General features: G+C 36.4%; 1 protein-coding gene and 1 long non-coding RNA gene across 2 annotated transcripts; one reads left to right on the forward strand and one right to left on the reverse strand.

The window, feature by feature from the left end:
- Window positions 1–4,288: 4,288 nt before the first annotated feature.
- LOC148209439 (uncharacterized) lies at window positions 4,289–6,571 on the forward strand. Its single transcript, XR_015792908.1, has 2 exons — window positions 4,289–4,795; window positions 6,202–6,571. It is a non-coding gene; the product is annotated as an uncharacterized LOC148209439 (long non-coding RNA).
- Window positions 6,572–10,278: 3,707 nt separating this feature from the next.
- On the reverse strand, window positions 10,279–16,516 carry ECH2 (enoyl-CoA hydratase 2). Its single transcript, XM_022288665.2, has 11 exons — window positions 16,226–16,516; window positions 15,063–15,085; window positions 14,859–14,964; window positions 13,546–13,616; window positions 13,354–13,426; window positions 13,199–13,238; window positions 12,959–13,031; window positions 12,736–12,886; window positions 12,554–12,624; window positions 11,225–11,398; window positions 10,279–10,538 (listed from the first exon to the last, which is right to left on the reverse strand). The coding sequence occupies exons 1-11, from the start codon at window positions 16,283–16,285 to the stop codon at window positions 10,451–10,453; spliced, it is 930 nt and encodes a 309-aa protein (XP_022144357.1). The 5' UTR covers window positions 16,286–16,516; the 3' UTR covers window positions 10,279–10,450.
- Between the last annotated feature and the right edge of the window lie 5,606 nt (window positions 16,517–22,122).

Consider the following 22,122-nt stretch of genomic DNA (forward strand, 5'->3'; position numbering starts at 1 on the left):
ATCTTCACTTTTACAATTGTTCAACTATAAAAAGTAAGATTGCATAACCTAAGAAATGAATAACATGATATACATACCAATAAACATTAATTGGTTTTCATACCACATGATATATAGGTAGAAAGAGAAATACGTACTCCTTACTAGTCAGAAAACCAAAATGTTCTCCTCACCATTAAAATAGCTTCGTTGGTAAGAAGCCAAATATTTTTCAGATAACGATAAATTGAACAAAAATAAGTGTGGCCTACCATTTACCAAACCAAAAAACATTATTAAAGGATGCTAAGAAAAGGATTTTGAGGGTAATGAAAGGTTGCTTTCAAAACTACACAAATCTATGCAAAAAGTGTATTATTGTTGTGGGAGTTTGTTCTTTTTATTAGAGGCAATTATAGTGAGAGAGAGTGAGTTGGGGGCTTATTAAGAAGCTAGCGTGGGCATTTGTGGGAGTGATGAGTGCGACTCATCGGTAGACAAAAGGGGAATAACCATTTTCAAAATTCCTCGCTGCCACTGCCTCCTTTTAAACTTTTAACTTTTTTTTTTTTGGGTGCGAGTGGGAGACTGCAAGTAATTGGCTGTGTTCCCATGAGAGGGTGCTACAATTTCTTCAATTTAGTGTCTAATAGATCTCTTTTTTTCATCAAAGAATTATGGATTTGAACTTACAATCTTGTGATCGGGGATCTATTGAATTGATATTTAGGTTGGCGTTTCTAATAGATCTTTGACATGCATATTTAAAAAAATTTGCCTATAGAATCATAAACATTCAATTTTGTGTATATAAGTTCATAAATTTAAAAAACATATTGATTAGGTCAAAGGTCTATTAGGTACAATATTAAAAATTCAAGAAACTAGCTAGTTGACATAAATTTAAAAATTTAGAGACCAATAAGACACTTTTAAAGTTTAGAACCTTCGGTCATTTTTAAACTTCAAGTATGTACTGACGTAAACCTAAAGCGTTGAAGAACTAAACTCGTAATTTAAAAAAGTGCTGGCTGCCTTTTTTAGGTTTCCAACCTTTTGAGTAAAGCCATTTGTTTTAATGGGAATTTAACAACTTAATTAGAAGTTACAAGTCAAAAGGGAAAATGTGGGTTTTTTTTTCCTCACTAGAAAGTGCATATGGGATTTCCTAGGATTCCATACTTAATGGTGAAAACAGTTGGACCCATCAAAGGGTGTGTCTGCCTTAGCTCCAAAAGTCAGTGTAGGCCACTAAAACCCTCTGTATTGACCATTGGTAAAATATAAACTCAAATGTCAATGGTGTTTTCTTTTTTCATTCTCTGTCTTTATCATGGTAGATATTAAAATTCCATCATCAAATTAATGATCAATGAAAACTTCAGCTAATACTGCTATGATACTTTTTAAAATGACATTAATGATTAAATCAAGTATATGATGATAAAGTTGTAGAGAGAATTCGGCAAAGTTTATGTATTTCAATGTATTTGTGTATGATGGTGTACCTCAAATAATATGAAAATTGACCCGTATAGAGGAGATAATTGAATTCTGAGTTCCTAAATAGATAGGATTGAAGATCTCGCCATAGATTATAAGGATGTCAAAGAAATTATGTTGTGATTGGTGAGGTACTATATGATATGATACGATGAAAAGTAAAGATATGCTACCTACTATGTGCCGAGATAAAGGGTCTTTGTGCTAAACAATGGTTAAGTAAAAGCGTACCTCGTGTCTGCCTTAAATCAAGTCATGCTAAGTGATATAAATTGTCATTAGCACTCGACGTTGTGTGACGTAGTTACTTTGTTTAATTATGAATTGTCATTGCCAAGTAAATGGACAAAAGTTATATCAATAAAATTATTTTTGAAGTACTAGTCAGGGTTGAAATTCTTTTTTTTTTCTTTTTCGTCCTTGAGAACATAGGGTTGAAATTTGATGAAAAGTTTATTCTTTTTACTTTTATCTTTTGTAATATATATAAAAGTCATAGAAGATGACCTTAAGCTTTGTGGGTGTTAAAAGCATATGAAAAGTGGGTTAAAAGAGACATGAGTGCTATATGGGTTGGTTCCTACTTTGTTTCTCAATTGATCCATGTTGTTGTATTGTATGTTTTATGCATATTTGGATGAATAGAAATGGCCAATTTGCTTAAACTCTGTGAGATGTTTGCTTTCAAAAGTTTGATCCTCCAAGTTTGAAAATTGGAAGTCAAAAAATTCGCCATTTAATTCCAAATTTTCTCTAATTTTTTTAATATTTCGTTATTAAAAAATTAGGTTAAATTATTTAACTTTAACCTTACTATTAATATATGGTTTATGTACTTTTATAAATTTTATTGTTATCCTTTAATTGGAAGCAATGGAAACTCAATATGAGAGGTTAATGGCAAAATATAACAAATGAATTCCATAATGTGACATTTCAATTCAATAACATGAGAGTTTTGAAGCTACTCTTGCTACCAATAATGCTAGTGTCGAACTAAAGAATTGATAAATGCTTGGTATTACAAAAGCTACTCTTGTAACAAAAATTTAATGGAATCAATGAACAATTGCCAATCTGTATACTTCTTTATCATTACAAATAAAGCTAATATAACATGTGTTTTTTTAAAAATAGTATAAATCACAAATAGTTTCTTTTTACCACTCAAATCCATTTGTAAATGCTACTATTCTTATGTCAAATTTTCTTTAGTAATAATATAATTCTATCGATTCTACTCCTCCATCTCACTTAAAATCTATCACGTGAATTTTCGACTCGAATTCAAACTTGTATCATAGGATTGAACATTAGAAATATCCTAACACTCCACTTTGGTCATAAATTGTTTATTATAGCACGTTAAACTTTCAAAATATTTTTTGAAAATTGAGGGAAAAAAATAGAAAGAGGGTGATTAAAATTGGGACGAAATTGAGTGGTGGATTTGAGAGTGGAGTTCCTATTGGGTGGCTTGGGAAAATGGTTGACAAGCGCATGCCAAGGAACAAACAGCAATATAATATCGTGCTCTAATGTGTCGTTTCCCATTGTTGACATGAGTGTCCCATCTTTGCCTTTCATTTCTTCTCATAATTCAATTTTCTAACATTGAAGCTAGGCACCCCAAAAAAAACAAAATTCTAAGAATTAATCTTCAGATATTCAAAATCGTCAAACATGAGTCAGTGACCTAGATATTCATTGTCTTTCTTGAGATTGAAGGTTCAATATCTCACACTCATATTTGCTATTTTAAAAGAATGGAGAAAATATTCAAAATAAAGCTACAAAAGTTGTTAAAAAAAAGCTACAAAAGTGTTAGGGCCATCGATAATGTGCATTTATCTCAAACGAAGAAATTGTGAGTTCGATATCCTACCCCTGCATGTTATACAAAAAAAAGTGTTAGGCTAGGAGAATACCTACGCTTAATCACAAAATTAAGTAAACAAGCAGTAAAATTTAGCAATACAATGTCTAAATTGAACTAAAAAAATATCCATGGAAGAATCAGTATCCACAAAATAGTCCTGTGTCAATCCTTTAAGAATGTTTATAACTAGCCACATATCTTTAAAAACAAAATTGAAACTTTACCTAATTGAAAGTATTAATCTCACTATTGGTAGAAATAGCTCAACCATCAAAACATCTACTTCTTCTCTTCAAATTGGAAGTTTAAATCTCCACCACTCTACACTCATTGAACTAAAAGAAAAAGCTCACAACTTATTCAACGTTGGGATTCAATTCAATAAAATTGAAAAGGAGGATAATCTTCTTTCTAAAAAGTATCAAACCTGTTTAACTCAAGAAAAGCTCTTAGTAACTTATTAACGACAAGTTTAAGGACCTAATTAAGACTGAGATGAGCTCTCTGGAGTGTCAAATTTGTAGTTTAACTCAAAAGAGAAGAAAAAGAAGAAAAGGATGTGGTGCAGAAGGCGTAACACTGGCCCCGAATGAGTTTACATAACTTAGGCATAACGTTAATGTCATACATACGTGCGCACAGCCTCCGAAACGTCCACTCAAAACCCCTACTAATTAACCTCAAATCTCAAGCCAATCTTTCTCAAAATTTGTCCCCTTTTTTGTTTTGTTTTGTTCAGTTGAGTAACCAAATTAAAATTAAACCCTTCACTTTTCCTCTTATTCTTCTTTTTATTTTCATTGACACCAAAAACGAGGCCACTTACTCACTCCCTCACTCCTCCAGTACTCCAGCCACAGAAAAGACAGATGCAAAAAATGGAGAGAGAGAGAGAGAAAAAAACCAAACAAACAAATTACAAACCCCTACTTTTCTCTTCTCTTGCGGGAAACCAAAATAAAAAGAAAAAAGAAAAAGGAAAAATAGTAGAGGAAGAAGAAGAGGAATAACTATAATGACCCTTTCTGTGTTCCTTCTAAATATGCCCCCTAAATTTGTATCCAATCTTCATCTCTCTCTTCACTTTCCCAACCCCACCCCTATAATTTTAATTAATTACACACCCACCCCTCTCTCTCTCTTCTTCTTCTTTCATCTTAAATTGTATCCATCTGCTCCCCCTCTTCTCTCCATCTTCTCTCTTGCCTTGCTTTGTTTCCATGGCAGCTTCTTCATGGGGGTTTCTCAAAGGGTTTCCAACAGAATTTATTGGCATTCTGTCCACCTCCACAACACCCTTTAAAATTCACTTCTTTCTATCATTCTTGGAGGTGGGCATACTGCCAACTGAGCTCTGTTTGGCTCCTCTTTGTAACACCCTTATGATCCATTTTCATCTTACTTGAGTCCCACGCACCACCACGGTAGATTACGGTAAATTTAATCTTCCTGATCTTTCTTTGTTTTCTTTAACTCAGTCGTAATTAACATATGCATATATATTTGTCAAGGAGGGTACCGAGTTCGAACCTTGAACACTTGTTCCAAAGAAAATAGATCCCGAATCTAGGGTTTCTCGAGCTTTTTTTCTTTTTCTGAAAGTTTGAAACTTTGACCCTGAAACAAATCTTCATCATCAGGGGGAAGTTCCCTTTTGCTTTCTTTTTCAAATGGACTTAAATTTTTACGTACATGGGCTTATGATTACGCCTGACAGAACCCATTAAATATTTTTTCTTAAAAGACGAACCCTCCTTCTCCATTTCCCTCCCAGAAAAAAACCCACCAAAGAAGAAAAAATGGAATTCTAAGCTGGGTGTGTGAATTTTTGAAGTTATTTTTGTATAATTTCTCGTGGGTTTGTTCTCTCGTAAACATAATCTTTGTGATGATATTTTTATCTTCTGATGTTTTAGTAAAGATGGCGTGCAAAAATTGCTGTCCCCTAAAGCGATGGCCCAGCTGGCGGCAGTAATGGAAGGCCTTTAGTTTCAAAATTTTATGATACAAGTATATGATATGAAAAGTAAAAAAGAACAATTGCTACAAGCAATTTGAAAGATAAAATATTTAGAATGTTTTAATGGAAGTTTTTGTTCTGAAAAAATAGGATTTTGTTTTGGACATACTTTCTCTAAACACTTTTTTTTTCCCTAGTTTGGTAAGTTTTCATTTTCTCAGTGTTTTATTTCTTCTTAGCTTTTTTTACCTTCTTTTTCATTTTCCTTGTTATCTTTCCTTTTTACATCAGAAATTAAACAAAAATGTGTTGGAAAATATTGACTTTTGTTCCCTTATTCTTTTAGGAAAAATCGACATTTTTGTTCTGTGGAAAAGTTTGTGACCATTTTATTTTATTTTTATGCTGTATATCAAACTCGTGAGCCATAAATAATTTTAGAAAAATAGTAATTTCATTAATTTTGTTACATTAGAAACATGGAATATGTAATACGCGATTTTTTTTCCTTAACATTTGTCTACAAACTTTAGGAGGGTTCTTTTAGATAATATGGAAAACCCAACACGAAAGCAAAAATTAGGAATTAGGAGTGTTACATAACAGCATGCTAATAAATGTTGGAACTTTGAAGGTGATGTTTTAGTATATAATTAAGTAGTTCTATTCCTCAGTTCTTTTTTAATATTACAATAATTTCGAATCTTTTAATTAGGGATACATATCTTAACCTATGCTCGAGTTGAGTTTTGTAGATTAATTAATTGGGTGGCAATAGATAAATGTTATATTCATCTCTTTTATTTTTAACTTTTACTTTATATTTAATTTTTTGAGAGTTATATAATTTTAATATATACTTTTAAATTACTTTCTGTAGGTGTGCAAAGAATCAAGGCCAAAATAATGACTTTGAAGCTTAGCGAAGTCAAAATAAAACTTCAAACTTAAAACCTACTAGACTAGATACATTCTTCAATTTCCTCTCTTGTTTTTTCTCTCTCTTTTTATTTTTATTTGATCATAGCGTCATATTCCAGATTCTTTTTTAAGTCTACAATTTATAATAGCTTTTTGCTTTAATTTCTCATATAATTCCTATTTTAAGTTCATGATTTTTTTTCCGTGTGTTCGGGCCAACTTGTGCCACCTCAACTAATCACGGGCCAATTGTCTTATCCTACTACATTTGGTTGATAAGGTAATTTGTAGGATATTAAATCCTAGGTACGTAACGATTATGGTTTGAACTCATTCTCTCTAAATCTTTTGCTATTTCGAGTTCATGATTGATCTCTTTTATTTAGGTTGAGTTAATCATTCTATTCTTAAAGTTTGTGATTGTTTGCATATACCAACTGTAAAATTAGATGTCTAAATCCTTAGACGAGAGTATTTGGCTTTTCTGATTTTGATTTTGATTATTTCCCTTTATTTCTTTCCTTATCATATCTTTTAATTATTAGTAAGTTTACAATATTTATATAACACTATCAGTTTTTTATTTGTATTGGCTTGTACATTTACAAAATAACTATCAAATTTTTGGTGTTGGAGCCTAATAGAAATTTTATATCATCTTTTTTCTTTATATCTTATCTATCTTAATTTATTTATTTCATTTTCTATTTTCCATTTTCAGTTTATTATTGGTCAACTTAGGTCTATGGAAATGTGGTTCTAGCATGTGAAGGCATCCATAGAATTCAGCAACTTATAAGTCATACCTACTACTTTGGTTCATCTTTGGTAATGGAAAATAAAAATCAGTTTAGGAGTGAATGTCTTGTTCAAGCCAGTAAAGTCTATGGACTTCAATTTCCCATTATTATTTCCAACAATTTGTAACTAGTCAAGATACTTAACCTCGGTCTATATCGTGGGTTTTGTTTCATGAGTATAGATATTAAATATTTGATAGTTAAAAACTTGAGATTTGAATGCTTGATGATAATAATTATCTGTGGAGGGATGATAACTTATTCAAGCCTAGTTCGTGAAAAAAAAATGTAGTAACAAAAGCTAGCTTCAAATTAAGGGGTTTTACTTCCTCATTAATGATCTGGTTAATCTTTTTCTTCTATCTAATTGATGATCAACTTTGCACCTTGGGTGTGACCTCGATGATTATAACTAACCTGTGTAAACTAGTTGATTAGGGAAATGACTCAACTTAATTAGTTTGAAAAGTCTCCAAGTTTGGTGGTTGTTGAGTTAGATATATTGAGGCAATATTAATGGTTCTTGTTGAGTCAATCATGTGTATTTGGACAAAGCCCAAACTTAGTGAACTAAACTTGATTGAGAGTTGGCTCCGCTCGACTCGACTTGGCTCGTGAGCTTAGGCTTTGGTAAATAGTTGTGTTAAGCTACCCTCTTTGCATTATTAGTGGCTATGGTTGAGGAATAATTCCTTATTGCCACCCCCAAAAGAGATTTTTTATGCATCTAAATGCTTTTAGATACTTTAACCTCCTAATGGAAGTGAAGATGATATTGCTTTCATCTCAAGGGGCCTTGAATTGCCAAGGATCAGGGTGTAGGTGGATATTTGTACCCAAAAATCAGCTCATCAACTTTAGTAGAGGGTCTTCCTTTACCTGACCTTCTTGAGTAGTCTTCCTATGTGTATTGAATATAGGGTAATCTCACAATACGACACAGCTAAGGTCGTCTTGTTCTTCGTCTACGAGTTAAGTTGCTCGATTGTTAACGTTTTTGCTTTCAAATCTTGCACATTTGTACCATTTGGTTTCACCAATGTGATTTGATTCTAGGTTTCTCAAACTTGCTTTTGTGCAGTTCTTAGAATTGATTGTGTTTATTCACACAATTTATATCTCTCAATTGGTCTACAATCTCGTAGATTGTTCTTTGCAAACCAATTAAGGAGGTTTGTCTTTTAAGCTCCACTAGATTGAAACATTTGAAATTTGGTAAAATATACTTTTGATACTTAAAGTCAAACTGGAATGCTGACATTGGTGAGTTGCATTATTTTTAACCATTTTTTTTTTTCAAAAAATTGTTTTCTTTCTCTTTCTCTCTCTTTCTATCTCTTCTCCTCCATTCTTCGAACTGTAATCCAATTGAATGGTACATCGACCTCAAAACCAAGTAAAAGAAAAAAAACTGTTTGGGTTCGTGATCATATGATATTCTTATGGAAGCTAGAATGAAGATATGCTTTCATTGCTTGGTGAAGGAGATGAATTGCAAGAATCACTAGCAAAAGACATGACGGTGGTTAATTTATCACTTAAATTGGTATTAGGTTCCGTGGAGGAAACTACTTGGCTCCTCACTAGTAACTAGTAAGAAACAACATTGTTCGTACCACGATTAAATATTTGACAACTAAGAGAGAGAAATGTAAAAACGTAAAGGTGTTTTAAAAAATGATGAGTTGTTAAATAGTGGTAAAGACAAAGTTGTTCTTCACTAATGAGGAGTCAAGTATCTTCCTTTTTCATAATTCATCCACAATCGAGTTTTACCCCTTCCCACCTCCCAAAAAACCTTGCATAATGAATTATTAGAAGCTATATGGTTTGTTGAAATTCCTTGTTGGATCCTGATGGTAAATTGTCCAATAGATGTCTAAGAACAACTAGAGGGGTCACGTTTCGAGAAGTAGGAGGATGGAAGAGATGGAAAGTGAAGAGTAACAGATTTCGGAGGAGAGAAAGATGAAGAGAAGGAAATAGGAAATTTTTGTTAAAAGATATACTACTCATCCATCTCACGTCAGCAGTTATACAACCATCCTACGCTAAACTATTTTTTGTTGGATTAGATTGAAATGTTTGAAATAATTCTTCAATGTCTAATTTCGCTCCATTTGCAAAATATGATAGATTTCACAAGTTTTATTTGTTTGTTTTCTAGTCGCAAAAATCACAAAAGTAAAACTTCAGCATGAGTTTGACATAGTCATTAAACGTACAACTCTTCAACTAGTTAAATCATGATAGTGGAGTGCCCCTAAAGTTGTACTCACAATTCATTGCATCTCTACCAACATGTAGAATGCTCGCAATAACATTTTGGTCTTTCGAGCACTAGACTGTGGAGTAGATGGTGAGATTTTTCCATTGATCACTTCCTCTGTAGCTCATACTCACATTATCGATGTTAGTCCAACTCATCTTTTGTTGTCAACTATATTTTTCTTCATAGTTCTCGATTCTCATGCTCTATAATGGCTATCCAGTTGAGCTCACCCAACTTCAATAGCTAATAGAGCCCAAGTGAGAGACCATTGCTGATGAAGAAGGATTAAACGTTTCTTGTTCCTACTTCGAAGTTCAAAGTATGGTCAACAAAAAATAAGTTCAAACTTGTACCAGTATGACATTTGTCAAAGCAACATTAATCTTCTAATCAAATGTTGATGGCTAAAGAATGAGGTAGTGTATTAAAAACATTTATGGGTTTCTGCTCTTTAATCTAATCAATCATAACATTTATATATCAGTTGTTCAAAATTAACTAAGCAAGAACAAAGTGATCTATTTTCTCCCAAACATATTCCCCATCTCTCTTAAATCTCATTTCTTTATCCCTCAAAAAAAAATCTCATTTCTTCAACACATCCCTAATATATATTGCATGCATTCACCATCATGCATATATAAATATCATGAAGTTATTAAGGGGAAAAAAAAAAGAAAACGATTTGTTTTGCAAATGTCAATTGATTCCTCATTATTAAGAAGATAAGTAATATATAGGAATCCCTAGGGACAACCAGTAACCACAAACAAATTGGAGTTAACCAACAATTTATCACAACTTCAAAGAAAAGTTGAAAAGAATACCAGGGAATTTGAAAGGAAATGTAGGGAAGAAAAAATAAATGGGTGTCAATAAATAATATAAACAGACAGAAAACTAATTTTGAAAACAAGGAAAATAATTACTAAAGTAGTTTCAATCATAACCATAGAGAATCAAATTGAAGAAAATTCAGAAGCAAATTAATGAATCCATTCACTGCATTAGTACATGCGTTAAGGAACTTTATTCCAATGACTCTAAAACAGAATAACAAGGGGTCAACTTATTTATTTTCAACATATAATATAATATAAAAAAAGTAGATTTATTATTATAAGATGAAAATAAATTTACAGTGACGAAGTTGCATGATGGAGATCCACGTAGCCAGACAACACACTCCGGTCTCGCTCCTTCACCTTTGTCTGATAAATTACCCTACATTACATATCCACACTTCTCACATTAGTTTCATGTATTTACACTGAATTTGGCCTCTTCTAAACCAAGTTTTAACTAATTTACTTTTCAAATTTATCCTCGCATTTAAAAGCATGCTTAAAAGTGAAAAAATCTAAAATTGATCAGCACCCATCCTTTACTGATCACTGTCAAACTTTTGACAAGAGAGAGGAATGTAGAATGGAAGATATTTTTTCTATTTTTCAAAAAAAAAGAAAATAAGACGACAAATTTTTAGTGGTGGTAATTAAGAAGATGAATGAATGAATGCTGACTGATCTATACTTAAGTATTAACAAAAAGTTTGTCACTTTTAACTAATTAAAAGCGCTTTTCAAAGCCTGCTGTGAAGAACTGAATGTTTGTTTATATAGAAAGTTACCATTTTTCTCAAATACCATCCAAACACACCTCTAAATACCACTAAATTTATTACTTCCGCTAAAATTAAGAACACTTTTCTCTAAGAACCCATTCCAAACACACATTACTAAAAAGTATTTTCAAAGTGCCTGTACTAGAAGAGCAATCAAATCAGTTTTTTTTTTTCAAAAAGTGCTTGTAGAATAAGAATTTCACTTAGAAATACTACTTCTACAACATTTTACTCCATAAGACTTGAAAGTTGAGATCTTATGAAAAGGAAGGAAACAAAACCATACCTGGACCCGTCAAGCCACATCTCCGTGACCAAAGTTTCACCTGGGTAGACATGCAGAAGAAACTTCCCTGATAAACATTTTACTTTTCTCGAGTCTCCTTTACAAATGCATTTAATTACAGCCCGCACAGCAAATCCCAATGTACACAATCCATGGAGTATTGGTTTCGAGAACCTATGACATTGCAATTGAAGAAGATTTTATGGTTATAAGATTGCACTGGGACATCCAAAAGTTGGTTCAAATACTATAATGTTAACCATTGCCCCTATACATCTACAAAAACCAAATATCAATAGCCCGTGGGATAGCGAGTGATGTCTTAAGCCGTTTGTTAATTAATGGAGAGCAGGAGGAACTAGGGAGGCGTTTCGTATAGGAAGGTGAACGTTCATATAACTCATTTGTTGTGGATGATACAATGGAACTTTAAGGTGGGCTAGGATTTCCAAGGTGACATCAGGTTTGAAGGAGAATATGGAGAAAACTGCTGCTTGCAAAATTAATATCATTATGGAAAGAATGGATATCATGGATGGCTACTACAAGTGCTTTAACCCATTGCATATTTGGCCATACCGTTGGAGGCAATCCAGAGGTGGAATTTTGGACAATAATATGAATAAAAAGTTGAAGATAATTGAGAAATTGAAGAACTTCAATCTTTCAAAGGGAAACAGAACTCCAGTCCTAACATTATTCATGAACAGTTAAGTTTATTCAATACGACATGCAGTGATCAATATGGCATCAAAATTTAAATCATCACTACTGTCCCCATAGTCTAGATAGTTGTAACTCAGTTAAAGGTATCCTGTACTCTCATCATACATTAAGGCAAGGATCTAACCAGTTTTATTGAGCATTTACGATGTAAGGATGTGTTACATACTTCTGCTAGGTTTAAATGAGATTATCGAACATATAAAACCACGAGGATTCAAATTATCCAAACACAGTGATAGGAATGGGCCTGAGGATAATTAGGTATATTATTAGGGCATTGAGGGTACCTTAGTAATTAGATAAGGAAGTTGTTAGGAAGAGTTGTTATAAATAGAATGGGGTGTAAGAATGAAGGTATCCAATTAGTGAGTATGGTTTTGGCTTGAGTTAGAAATAGAATACTCAAGAGAGGGGAGGGTCCAAGTACCTCGAATTACTTGATAGGTATTGTAGTTCTTATATCTTTTTACATCTCAATATAGTTCTTGTTTGGGTTCTATCACACAGGCAACCAAAAACATAGAAAATATTGGTCTCACTAGATCAACTAAAGCAAACTAAGAAAACATAAAGCAGCAAATAAGATGTGAGTGAGATACAAACCCTGCAATTTTCGCAATCATAGGATCGGAATGAAGCGGGTTATAGTCACCTGATAACCTATACAATAATGCCTGCAGATAAAAATCACAAGCAGAGTAAGTTATACTAATGCTACAACAAGATTGAAGTATAGGAATATTATTAATAGTACCTTAGTATAATAAAAGTAAAATAAAACTTGCCTGAGATGGTCGAGTGCAATCCTTATACACAGCAAATGGCTGTGTTTTTGGAATTCTTCCTACTGATTCTTGATCTTTCCGGTAGTTTGTGTAGGAGTAAGGATGAGAAGAGTTTGAGAATCCGCCAGCACCTCGCAGAAAAAGAGTTGTCCTGCAAATCCATCCATAGTCATTCCCTCGCATAACCACCTGAAACGCTTTATTAGAAATAAAAACTGCTTACCGATTCATGCATAATAGTTGTCCAGAATTTTTTTCATAACTTTTGGTTTCAATCTCAAGGATAGCTGCTTTTCCTGAAAATGATAATGGTATGGATATTTAAATGACACTTCACAGAAGAGGTTTACATTTAATAGATTCTCTCTCCAATAAACCCTCTTAGATTGAACTTCACTTTTCATAATTTCATCCAGCTATATGCAATAGAAATCAAATAATATCCAGTCTAAGAAATGCAAACCTTTGTCGTGCAGTCCAGCAAGAGAGACTTTATTATCCAACTGTGCAGGTGAAAACCCATAAAATAAAGTATTTCAGCATTCAAGAATGCAAATAGAAAAACTGATCTGGGAATTAATAGATGATAATATACATAGATCCAGTACGAAGCCTCACATTTCCACTTGATGGTAGTGGCTTGTACAATTCTATGTATTGCTGGCCATGAAGTAAAAGTTTCGGGTCATACCTAATGGCAGAGACAAGAAAAGAAAATATAATAGAACAGCTTTAATAATTAAAAAAAGAGAGATTAGATTTTTATTTGCTCACAAAAAAACCTCACAAGATTCTTAAATGTATACTTACGACAGCCCTGGCAAGTCCAGACCCCTTTCCATAGTTCCAAGCGTAAACAGAGCAGCAAAAGTTGGTAAAACCTATGGAAAGAAAAATTATAAGTAAAAATTCTAAACTACAAGCAGCCCATGATTCCATTCCTCGGTATTAATACATTTCATCTAGAAAGTTCATCCCTACTCCTGATAGGGTGAATTGTCCTCTAGTACATTTCACAAATAGAAGGAACTAGGAAGTCCCTTGGGTGAGGTTGTTAGAGAACATTTAATGAGTGGCATAAGTAGGAAGAGGTATGTTAGTGAGTGAAGAGTAAGGGAAAGAACAAGCCTTCTCTAAATAAAGATAAATGTGTATTTTCTTTTCCTCCATTTAGTATAAAAGTGTATATCCTAAAACTCTATTCAATCCATTGAATAATCCAATCATAGCTTCGCAGATAAGGCGTCTATTACCTTCCTCAAGATCAAAGGCTTATTAGTTGGTATCTCTCTATCTTGAGTATGCGGAGAGGGAAGAAGATAAAGAATCACAGGGAAATATTGGATTACAAATGACGAGTTGTTTTGAGGAGGCACAGAAGATTCCAACAATGAAAAGAAACATCGCCATGCATCCAGAAGGATTGAGCCAATTATTAAGAAGATACATAAAAGGAAACAGAACCTGATGGGGCAAGGGATTCTGTTCTGGCAAATGGGGAAAGACTGATTGATCATGGAATGAGAGGAGAAGTAGGGGAGACAAGTGAGGCTGACCTGTGACCGGCCTCAAATACTTTGAAGGGAATCACAGAAAGAAGGAAAAAATTGGTACAATGGAATGTAAATAAATGGGGAATCTATTTGTGGAGAACTGGATGTACTTGAGAGAGCTACTAGGGGCCAGGGCCTCTCCAATTACCCTTGGTGTTTATTTTCTTTGGATAAATGAATATAATAGTTCCTGTCGTTTTGAAACCAGAGTGATTAGGTTTCCCAAAAATGGGTGCTAACAAAAAGAATGGAAGTGACATATGATGCATTGGGACTAACAAGAAAACACAACAAACACAAGGAGCGAATCTGACTTTCCCAAAAATCATGATAATGCATTTCTTCTGGAACTATATTAATTGGTTCATCACCTCCACTCTCGGACCTCTTGGAAAACGAGAGCGAAAGAACAGATTGAAACAAGGAAATATAGTTATATATTAAGGGGAAAATCAGAATGAACTACAACTGAAAATTCCTTAACTAGAAGAAAATGAGAATCTCAACTTCAAAATCCAACATGCTCTGCCCTTCTAATATATACTTTTTACAAAATACTAAACAAATCACCTCGATGTATTCTTGCCCATTTTCATCGTAAACATATTTCAGCTCATCAGCATCCACGGCTTCCCGGCAACATGCTCCAATACCCAGAGCATAGAGTGCAACATCTCTGTCAATCAACAGCAATATATACACTAATTGACAGAAACACCAGCCTCCCTCAAGTAAAAAAGGTTGAATGCAGAAGCTCAGTGTATGAGGATTTACCTTTCACTATAGTTTGATGTTGTCTGCAGAAAAAATAAATTAGAACAAATCAATCTCTAAACAGCTAATAGAAAGAAGATCAAAACTTCTTGTGAACAGTAGTAAATTTTTTCCTCCAACCTATACATACAGGTTGATGGCCTCAGCTATTAACTTACTTCAAATTTAAAATTTGCAAAAAAGGAAAAAAAAAATTGTATGCATGGAGCTAACTAACCAAACTTTAAAAGACAGCACCTATAAAATTATGATCGATCAGAACTTGGTAAATATACCAGCTGACGTCAACATCCCAAAGCTAATGTCAAATAAGTGTAAACACATTCAACATCATCAAGAAATTGAAGAAAACAATTACACATTCATGATAAAGCAATGCCTCATAAAGGTTTTGAAAAAAATGAAAACCTAATAGTCATTTTTAAAATAATTCAACACTTAATAAGAAATAAAATATAAAACCAATTATCTTAATACAACACATGCTTAAGAAAACAAAGTTTGATGTTCTTTACTTAAAATTAACAATTTAATCTCAAATTTTGATATGTGTCCACATGTCATAGAGAAGGAGGAACGCCACATCGTTAAAGGGGCTTAGCAGTAAAGCTTAGGCGAGAACCCTAAAGAATAATTCTAACAAAAATCTATAGCCAAGTTAAGAAATTGGAAGAAAAAGTGGCTCCTCCGTAAAGCTTGTGTCCACAGTGTATTTGTTCCATTAACAGAAGAGAAATAGGCTTACAAAGTATTGTCACCAAAGAACCCTCCCCTGCTTTCTTCAGTACAACACTTGTTACATAACTATAGAAGAACGTCAATACTACGTTCCCCCCAAAATTTGTCACTTGTAGGCCTCCCGGAGTGCAAAGATAAAAAACGAACTCAAACTCAATAACAAATCTAAACCGGTCGAGATCCTAGAGATTTACAATTCTTTACCTTTGATCCCAATTCTTCGGGTTCCTCTCTTTCCTAATCAACAAAATGTGGGTTTCTCTTTTACGAATATTTTACAGTCTCTATGTCAATACTTGATTAAAACTTCGTCTATAATTTAATTTGATCTTAATGAAAGCTGGTTCGGTTATAAAATAAGGAGAGAGTAAGAAAGCGCACGAAACGCAAACACAAGAAGATGAATGAATCAAAAAAATCCATACCTCCGGAAATTTGTGTGCAAGAACACGATCAGGGTCAAACCCAGATGGATTTTCTGCCATGAGAAACCTGGAATCAGCCTCAGTCGCTGCGAGAGAGTGATGGAAACTGAAAGGCGGGAAAATCGGTCAAAGAATTCGCAGATGATAAGAGCTCTCAATCAGAGGAATAGATGGGGAAACGATGGGTTATTGACGTGCTCATTCAGCCAACTCTCTGAGGAGCTTCCGAGCTTCCATGCGCGATGGATAATTAATTTCTAGTTGAACAAGCCAAATTTTCCACAATTGGGATACTTCCAAATTTAAATGGACCTTTCTTACATTCTATCCGGTACACCAGAAATGTGTGTAATCTCATTTCCTGAATTTAAGTTTTTGAGTTTGATTGATTAATAATACACATTGCTTTTTTTCTTCTTTTCAATAAATATTAGTGGGACAAAGTTTTAATGATAATCTCGACAAAAATGTCTCATTTTTATAGTAATATTAATAAAAAAATATGGATAATATATCAACGTTGATGAATTACTTTTTAAAAATAAATCATATTTTTTAAAGTAAGTTGAAAATTATTATTAGGTTGAATATATGTTTAGTCTGTAATGTTTGGGCATTTTTTTTTTATTTCCCTCCTTATCGTGTAAAAGGTTTCACTGTTCTAACATTTTCCAATTAGTTCCTCTAATAAACTTATACAATATAACACTAGGTGAATTGATATAAATATAAAGAAATAAAAGAGTCATCGTAGAGTGAAAATTTTTTTAAAGTTTTATTCTCCCGATGACTTGAAGCATTTTTTTTTTCTTTTTACTCTTCTAAACTGAGATATGCTTAGCTGGGTCCCTACTTTAAATTTATGAACTAAACTAAGTGAAAGAAAATAATAATAATAATAATAAAACCCACACACAAATGCTAGACAAAACTACATATTTAGCCTATCATTGATAGCCTTAAACTCGTAAATATAAGAATATTTATTAGCCAAAAAAAATCCCTTCGAAACAACAAAAGAGGAAATTCAATCAAATACTATCACAATGGGGAAAAAATTATATAAGACCTCGAGCTGAGGACTTGTGATGAAATATAATATCCTTGGCACTAGGCAGAACAGAACAACTAAATATGAGAGAACATTTTGGTAGGCGAGCCACGTGTCACAATCGCACCTTTTTAAAGCAGCTCGAGCGATTGTGCGGCACTTGCTCTAGCTCAAACGAGCAAGTCAGCCAGAAAAAACTGTAAGTTGCGGTCAATCTCGGTCGTCGGTCTAGCCTCCGCTCACGTTTTAGGAGAAAATTGGTTTTAGAAAACGTGAGAGAGAAAAACAGTTGAAAACATCTTTAAAACAAGCATTGTAGACATTGGATGCAAGAAAGCTTTGATTGCAAGAAAGTATACAACACTTGGTCGGGGGGAGGTTTGATGACTACTTGGTCCCCCCTAAGGTACATTATAAGGCATTTTTGGTGTGGCAGGTGTAGACGTCCTAAGTGGCGAGGAGTCACTCGGTGGCCTACAGGGCCCGTGTGAACTCCGATTGGCTTGAAATTTGGCGTGCTTACATATCTTACTAATACACACCTAGTTCCAAAGCCGCTCGGCCAAAATCCACCTACAACCCCAAAAACCCGATACAAGAAAATTACACTAGAAAGCTTTAAAGACATGAAAGGAAAGCGAGTGGTGAGGATGGTTTGGACATGCGGCCATGGGTAACACACCCTGGACAAGCATGCCCACAACATTCTCCCCCACTTAAACGGTTGACGTCCCTGTCAACTGCTGCAGCTTGAAGTCCTCGATCTTCGTCTTCCAGGCTTCAAGGTCTTCTTCTCGTTCCCAGCTGGTCTCTGCATCAGGTAGGTCCTTCCATTTGACGAGGAATTCTCGAACTTTTCGAACGGGTCTCCCCACCTTTCTGGTTCTCTCTGCAAGGATCTCTTCTGCTTCTTTGTCTTCCTTCTGTTTGAAGTCGATGGCGGGCCGCACAGCAGTATTGCGTTCGTCATCCTCAAGGTCGGGGTGGTAAGGTTTTAAATTGCTCACGTGGATCACCGGGTGAATCTTCATCCAAGCTGGTAACGCCACCTTATACGAGACACTCCCCACCTTCTTAACGACTTCCACGGGTCCCTCGTACTTTCTCACGAGTCTCTGGTCTTTGCGTCCTCGGAAACGGATCTGTTCTGGCCTCAACTTGATAAGAACTTTGTCGCCTACTCGAAATTCGAGAGGGCGTCTCTTGCGGTCGGCCCATTTCTTCATATGCTTGGAAGCTTTTTCCAAATATGCTCGAGCAATTTCTGTCGTCTGCTTCCATTCCTTTGTGAAGTTGTGGGCTTGAGGGCTTTTCCCCGCATACGGGTGGTCAAGAATATGTGGCATAGACGGCTGTCTTCCGCACACAATCTCAAAGGGGCTCTTTCCTGTTGAGGAACTTGTCTGGCCGTTAAAACAGAATTGAGCCACATCTAACAGCTGGACCCAGTTCTTTTGTCTGGCATCGATGAAGTGACGCAGGTATTCCTCAAGCATGCTGTTGAATCTCTCTGTCTGACCATCAGTCTGTGGGTGATAACTCGAGGAAATGTTCAAGCTTGAACCCAGAATAGAAAAAAGTTCCGTCCAGAAGGTTCCAGTAAATCGGCCATCCCTGTCGCTAACGATGTTCGTCGGAACTCCCCATAGCTTTACTATATGTTTGAAGAACAGTTGCGCTGTCAGCTCGGCGGAACACGTCTTGGGAGTCGGAATGAAAGTTGCATATTTGGAAAATCGATCGATAACGACAAGAATGGCTTCATGTTCTCCTACCTTGGGCAAGTGAGAGATGAAGTCGAGCGACACACTCTCCCATGGTCTCGTAGGAGTTGGTAGGGGTTCAAGCAACCCTGCTATTTTAGTCCTTTCTACCTTATCTTGCTGACAGATAAGACAGGTCTTCGTGTATTGCATCACATCTTCCCGCATATTTGGCCAAAAGTACCCCTTTTTCAGCAAGGCGCAAGTCCGTTGCCACCCCGGGTGACCAGCCCATAGTGTATCGTGACACTCATGTAGGAGCTTCTTTCTCAGGTCTCCCATTTTTGGCACGTACAGTCTGTTTCCTCTTGTAAATAATAGGTCCCCTTCAACCCAGAACTGGCGGGTCTTCCCGGTCTTAACCAGCTCGACCACAGTTCGGGCGGAGGGGTCTCTTTGAAGATACTCTCTAATAAGGTCACGGATCGACCCATCCACTTTGCTGGCGTGAATGTGGGCTAACATGCACAGGGCCGCATGTTCTCCTTTACGGCTAAGAGCGTCGGCAGCTTGGTTGGACTTTCCTGCTTTGTGTTCAAACTTAAAATCAAACTCGGCTAACAATTCCTGCCACCTGGCCTGTTTGGATGTTAGCTTAGGCTGATTGAAGAAGTGGCAAATTGCACTGTTGTCCGTCTTTACCACAAAATATGAACCCAACAAGTACTGCCTCCAAGACCTGAGGCAGTGAACCACGGCTAGCATTTCTTTCTCTGATACGGTATAACGTCGTTCCGCATTATTCAGCTTGCGACTTTCGTAAGCGATCGGGTGACCGTCTTGGAGAAGGACACCACCTAACGCGTAGTCTGAAGCATCCGTTTCTACTTCAAACGGCTTCGTCACGTCGGCTAGCCCAAGTACTGGGCCTTTCATCATGGCCGCCTTTAGATCTTCGAAGGCGTCCTGACTTTCCCTCGACCACATCCAGGTCATTCCTTTCTTCAGTAACTCTGTCATTGGGGTGGCTCTCCTTGAGAATCCTTCGATAAATCGTCGATAGTAGTTGGCCAACCCTAAAAAGGAGCGCAACTCGGTCACAGAGGTAGGGACTCTCCATTCTTGGATCGCCTTTACCTTATCTGTGTCCATACTGATTTGCCCTTGTTCGATCACGTGGCCAAGGAACGTGATCCGCTTCTGTGCGAACGCACACTTTTCCTTCTTTACGTATAGCTGATTCTGCCTTAGTTTGTCGAAGACCAACCTGAGATGGATCTGGTGTTCTTTCAGCGTCGGACTGTATACCACTATATCGTCTAGATAGACTACCACAAACTGATCGAGATATTCGTGAAAGACCTGATTCATCATAGTACAGAACGTGGCAGGGGCATTCGTTAATCCGAAAGGCATCACGAGGAATTCAAAAGCCCCATACCTCGTCACACAAGTAGTTTTAGGCTCGTCACCTTCTGCAATACGCACTTGGTAGTAGCCCGACCTGAGATCCAATTTCGTGAAGTATTTAGCTCCATGTAATTGATCAAACAAGTCGGTTATGATTGGGAGGGGATACTTGTTGCGAACCGTGACTTTGTTGAGGGCTCTATAGTCAATGCACAGACGCAACGTCCCGTCTTTCTTTTTCTGAAACCGCACAGGGGCTCCGAAGGGAGCTTTAGCTGGGCGGATGAACCCAGCGTTTAACAACTCATCTAGCTGTTTTCGGAGTTCGGCTAACTCCGGTGGAGCCATCCGGTACGCATTCTTTGCTGGAGGTTTAGCTCCTGGAATGAGCTCGATTTCGTGGTCAATCCCTCGTCGAGGAGGTAAGGTCTTCGGTAAACTATCTGGCATTATGTCAACATACTCTCTCATGACAACTTGAATTTCAGGTGGGACATCTCTTGTCTCCACCGGCTGTTCGACCATCGGAATGGCCATAAAGGTAGGTTCCTCCCGGTTGAGGCCTTTCTTCAACTGTAACGCGGATATCATTCTTATGCCACCAGGTTGTTTGATGCTAGCTGTGACCACAGTGGGACTATTACTAGTGACAATCATACACTTGGCCAGAGGCATCGGTATGACTTTATGTTCGATGAGGAATTCCATCCCCAGTACAACGTCGAAGTCGTCCATGCGAACTACTACGAAATCGACACTGCCTGTCCACGTCCCTAATTTCAACGTCACTCTTTTAGAAACTCCCACAATGGGTAGAGCTTCGGAGTTGACGGCCTTCATCTTACCCGTATCTTTCTCAATAGTCAATTTCAGTCGGTGGGCTTCCTGTTCTGATATGAAGTTGTGGGTTGCACCCGAATCCACCATGGTGCTCTTTGCAGGGTTACAATTGATCGTAGCATCTACGAACATAAGCCCCTTTTCGGACGTTCCTTTGGGTCCATTGACCCTCTTTTGAATGGCAGATAGGAATTTTAACGCCCCCATTCTAGGTGTTTCTTCGTCTTCTTCCTTCTCACAATCCGTTCCAACTTCAGGTTCATTGCACGACTGAACGGATGCTTGAAGGGCAGTAAGGGCAGCTCGGTGTGGGCATTCAGCTACCCGATGGGGACCTTTGCACAAGAAGCATGATATCGGCCTTTGAGCGTTTTGACTTTGTGGATAGGGTCCTCGGGAAGGACCGGGATTTGGGCCTTGAGGTCTCTTGTCAGCTCCCCCACTCTTTGGGGTAAAGGGTTTGAACGTCTTGTTTCCCCCAATGGGGTTTGTAGCATTCTTTTTTGGGTGGGATGGTTCACTGCTATAGTCTAGCAATCTTTCGGCAGAGGCCATGGCGGTGGCAAGGTCTTGCACCCTTTGTTCATACAGCTTGGTTCGGGCCCACGGTTTCAATCCTTCGATAAAGACGAACACCTTGTCTTTCTCTGACATGTCGCGAATATCCAACATTACGGCAGAGAATTGTTTCACGTAGTCCCGGATCGTTCCAGTGTGTCGGAGTTCACGTAGCTTCCTTCTAGCCATGAACTCGACATTATCGGGGAAGAACTGACCCCTCAATTCTTTCTTCAGATCATCCCAGTTATTGATCGTGCATCGACCATTCTGAATGTCGTTGACTTTAGATCTCCACCACAGCTTTGCATCATCAGTAAGATGCATGGTGGCCA

Source organism: Momordica charantia (assembly GCF_013281855.1).
Source record: "Momordica charantia cultivar OHB3-1 chromosome 8 unlocalized genomic scaffold, Mcharantia_2.0 BLBB01000008.1, whole genome shotgun sequence".
Taxonomy (NCBI): Eukaryota; Viridiplantae; Streptophyta; class Magnoliopsida; order Cucurbitales; family Cucurbitaceae; genus Momordica; species Momordica charantia.

Bases quoted from the DNA above. Each gene is read 5' to 3' on its own strand.
- ECH2 (XM_022288665.2), bottom strand. From the start codon at position 16,285: ATGGCAGAAAATCCATCTGGGTTTGACCCTGATCGTGTTCTTGCACAC. The intron at 13,427-13,545 runs GTAAGTATACAT...CTCTGCCATTAG, and splicing joins CTGGACTTGCCAGGGCTGTC to GTATGACCCGAAACTTTTAC. The intron at 12,887-12,958 runs GTAAGCAGTTTT...ATGGATTTGCAG, and splicing joins CAACTATTATGCATGAATCG to GACAACTCTTTTTCTGCGAG.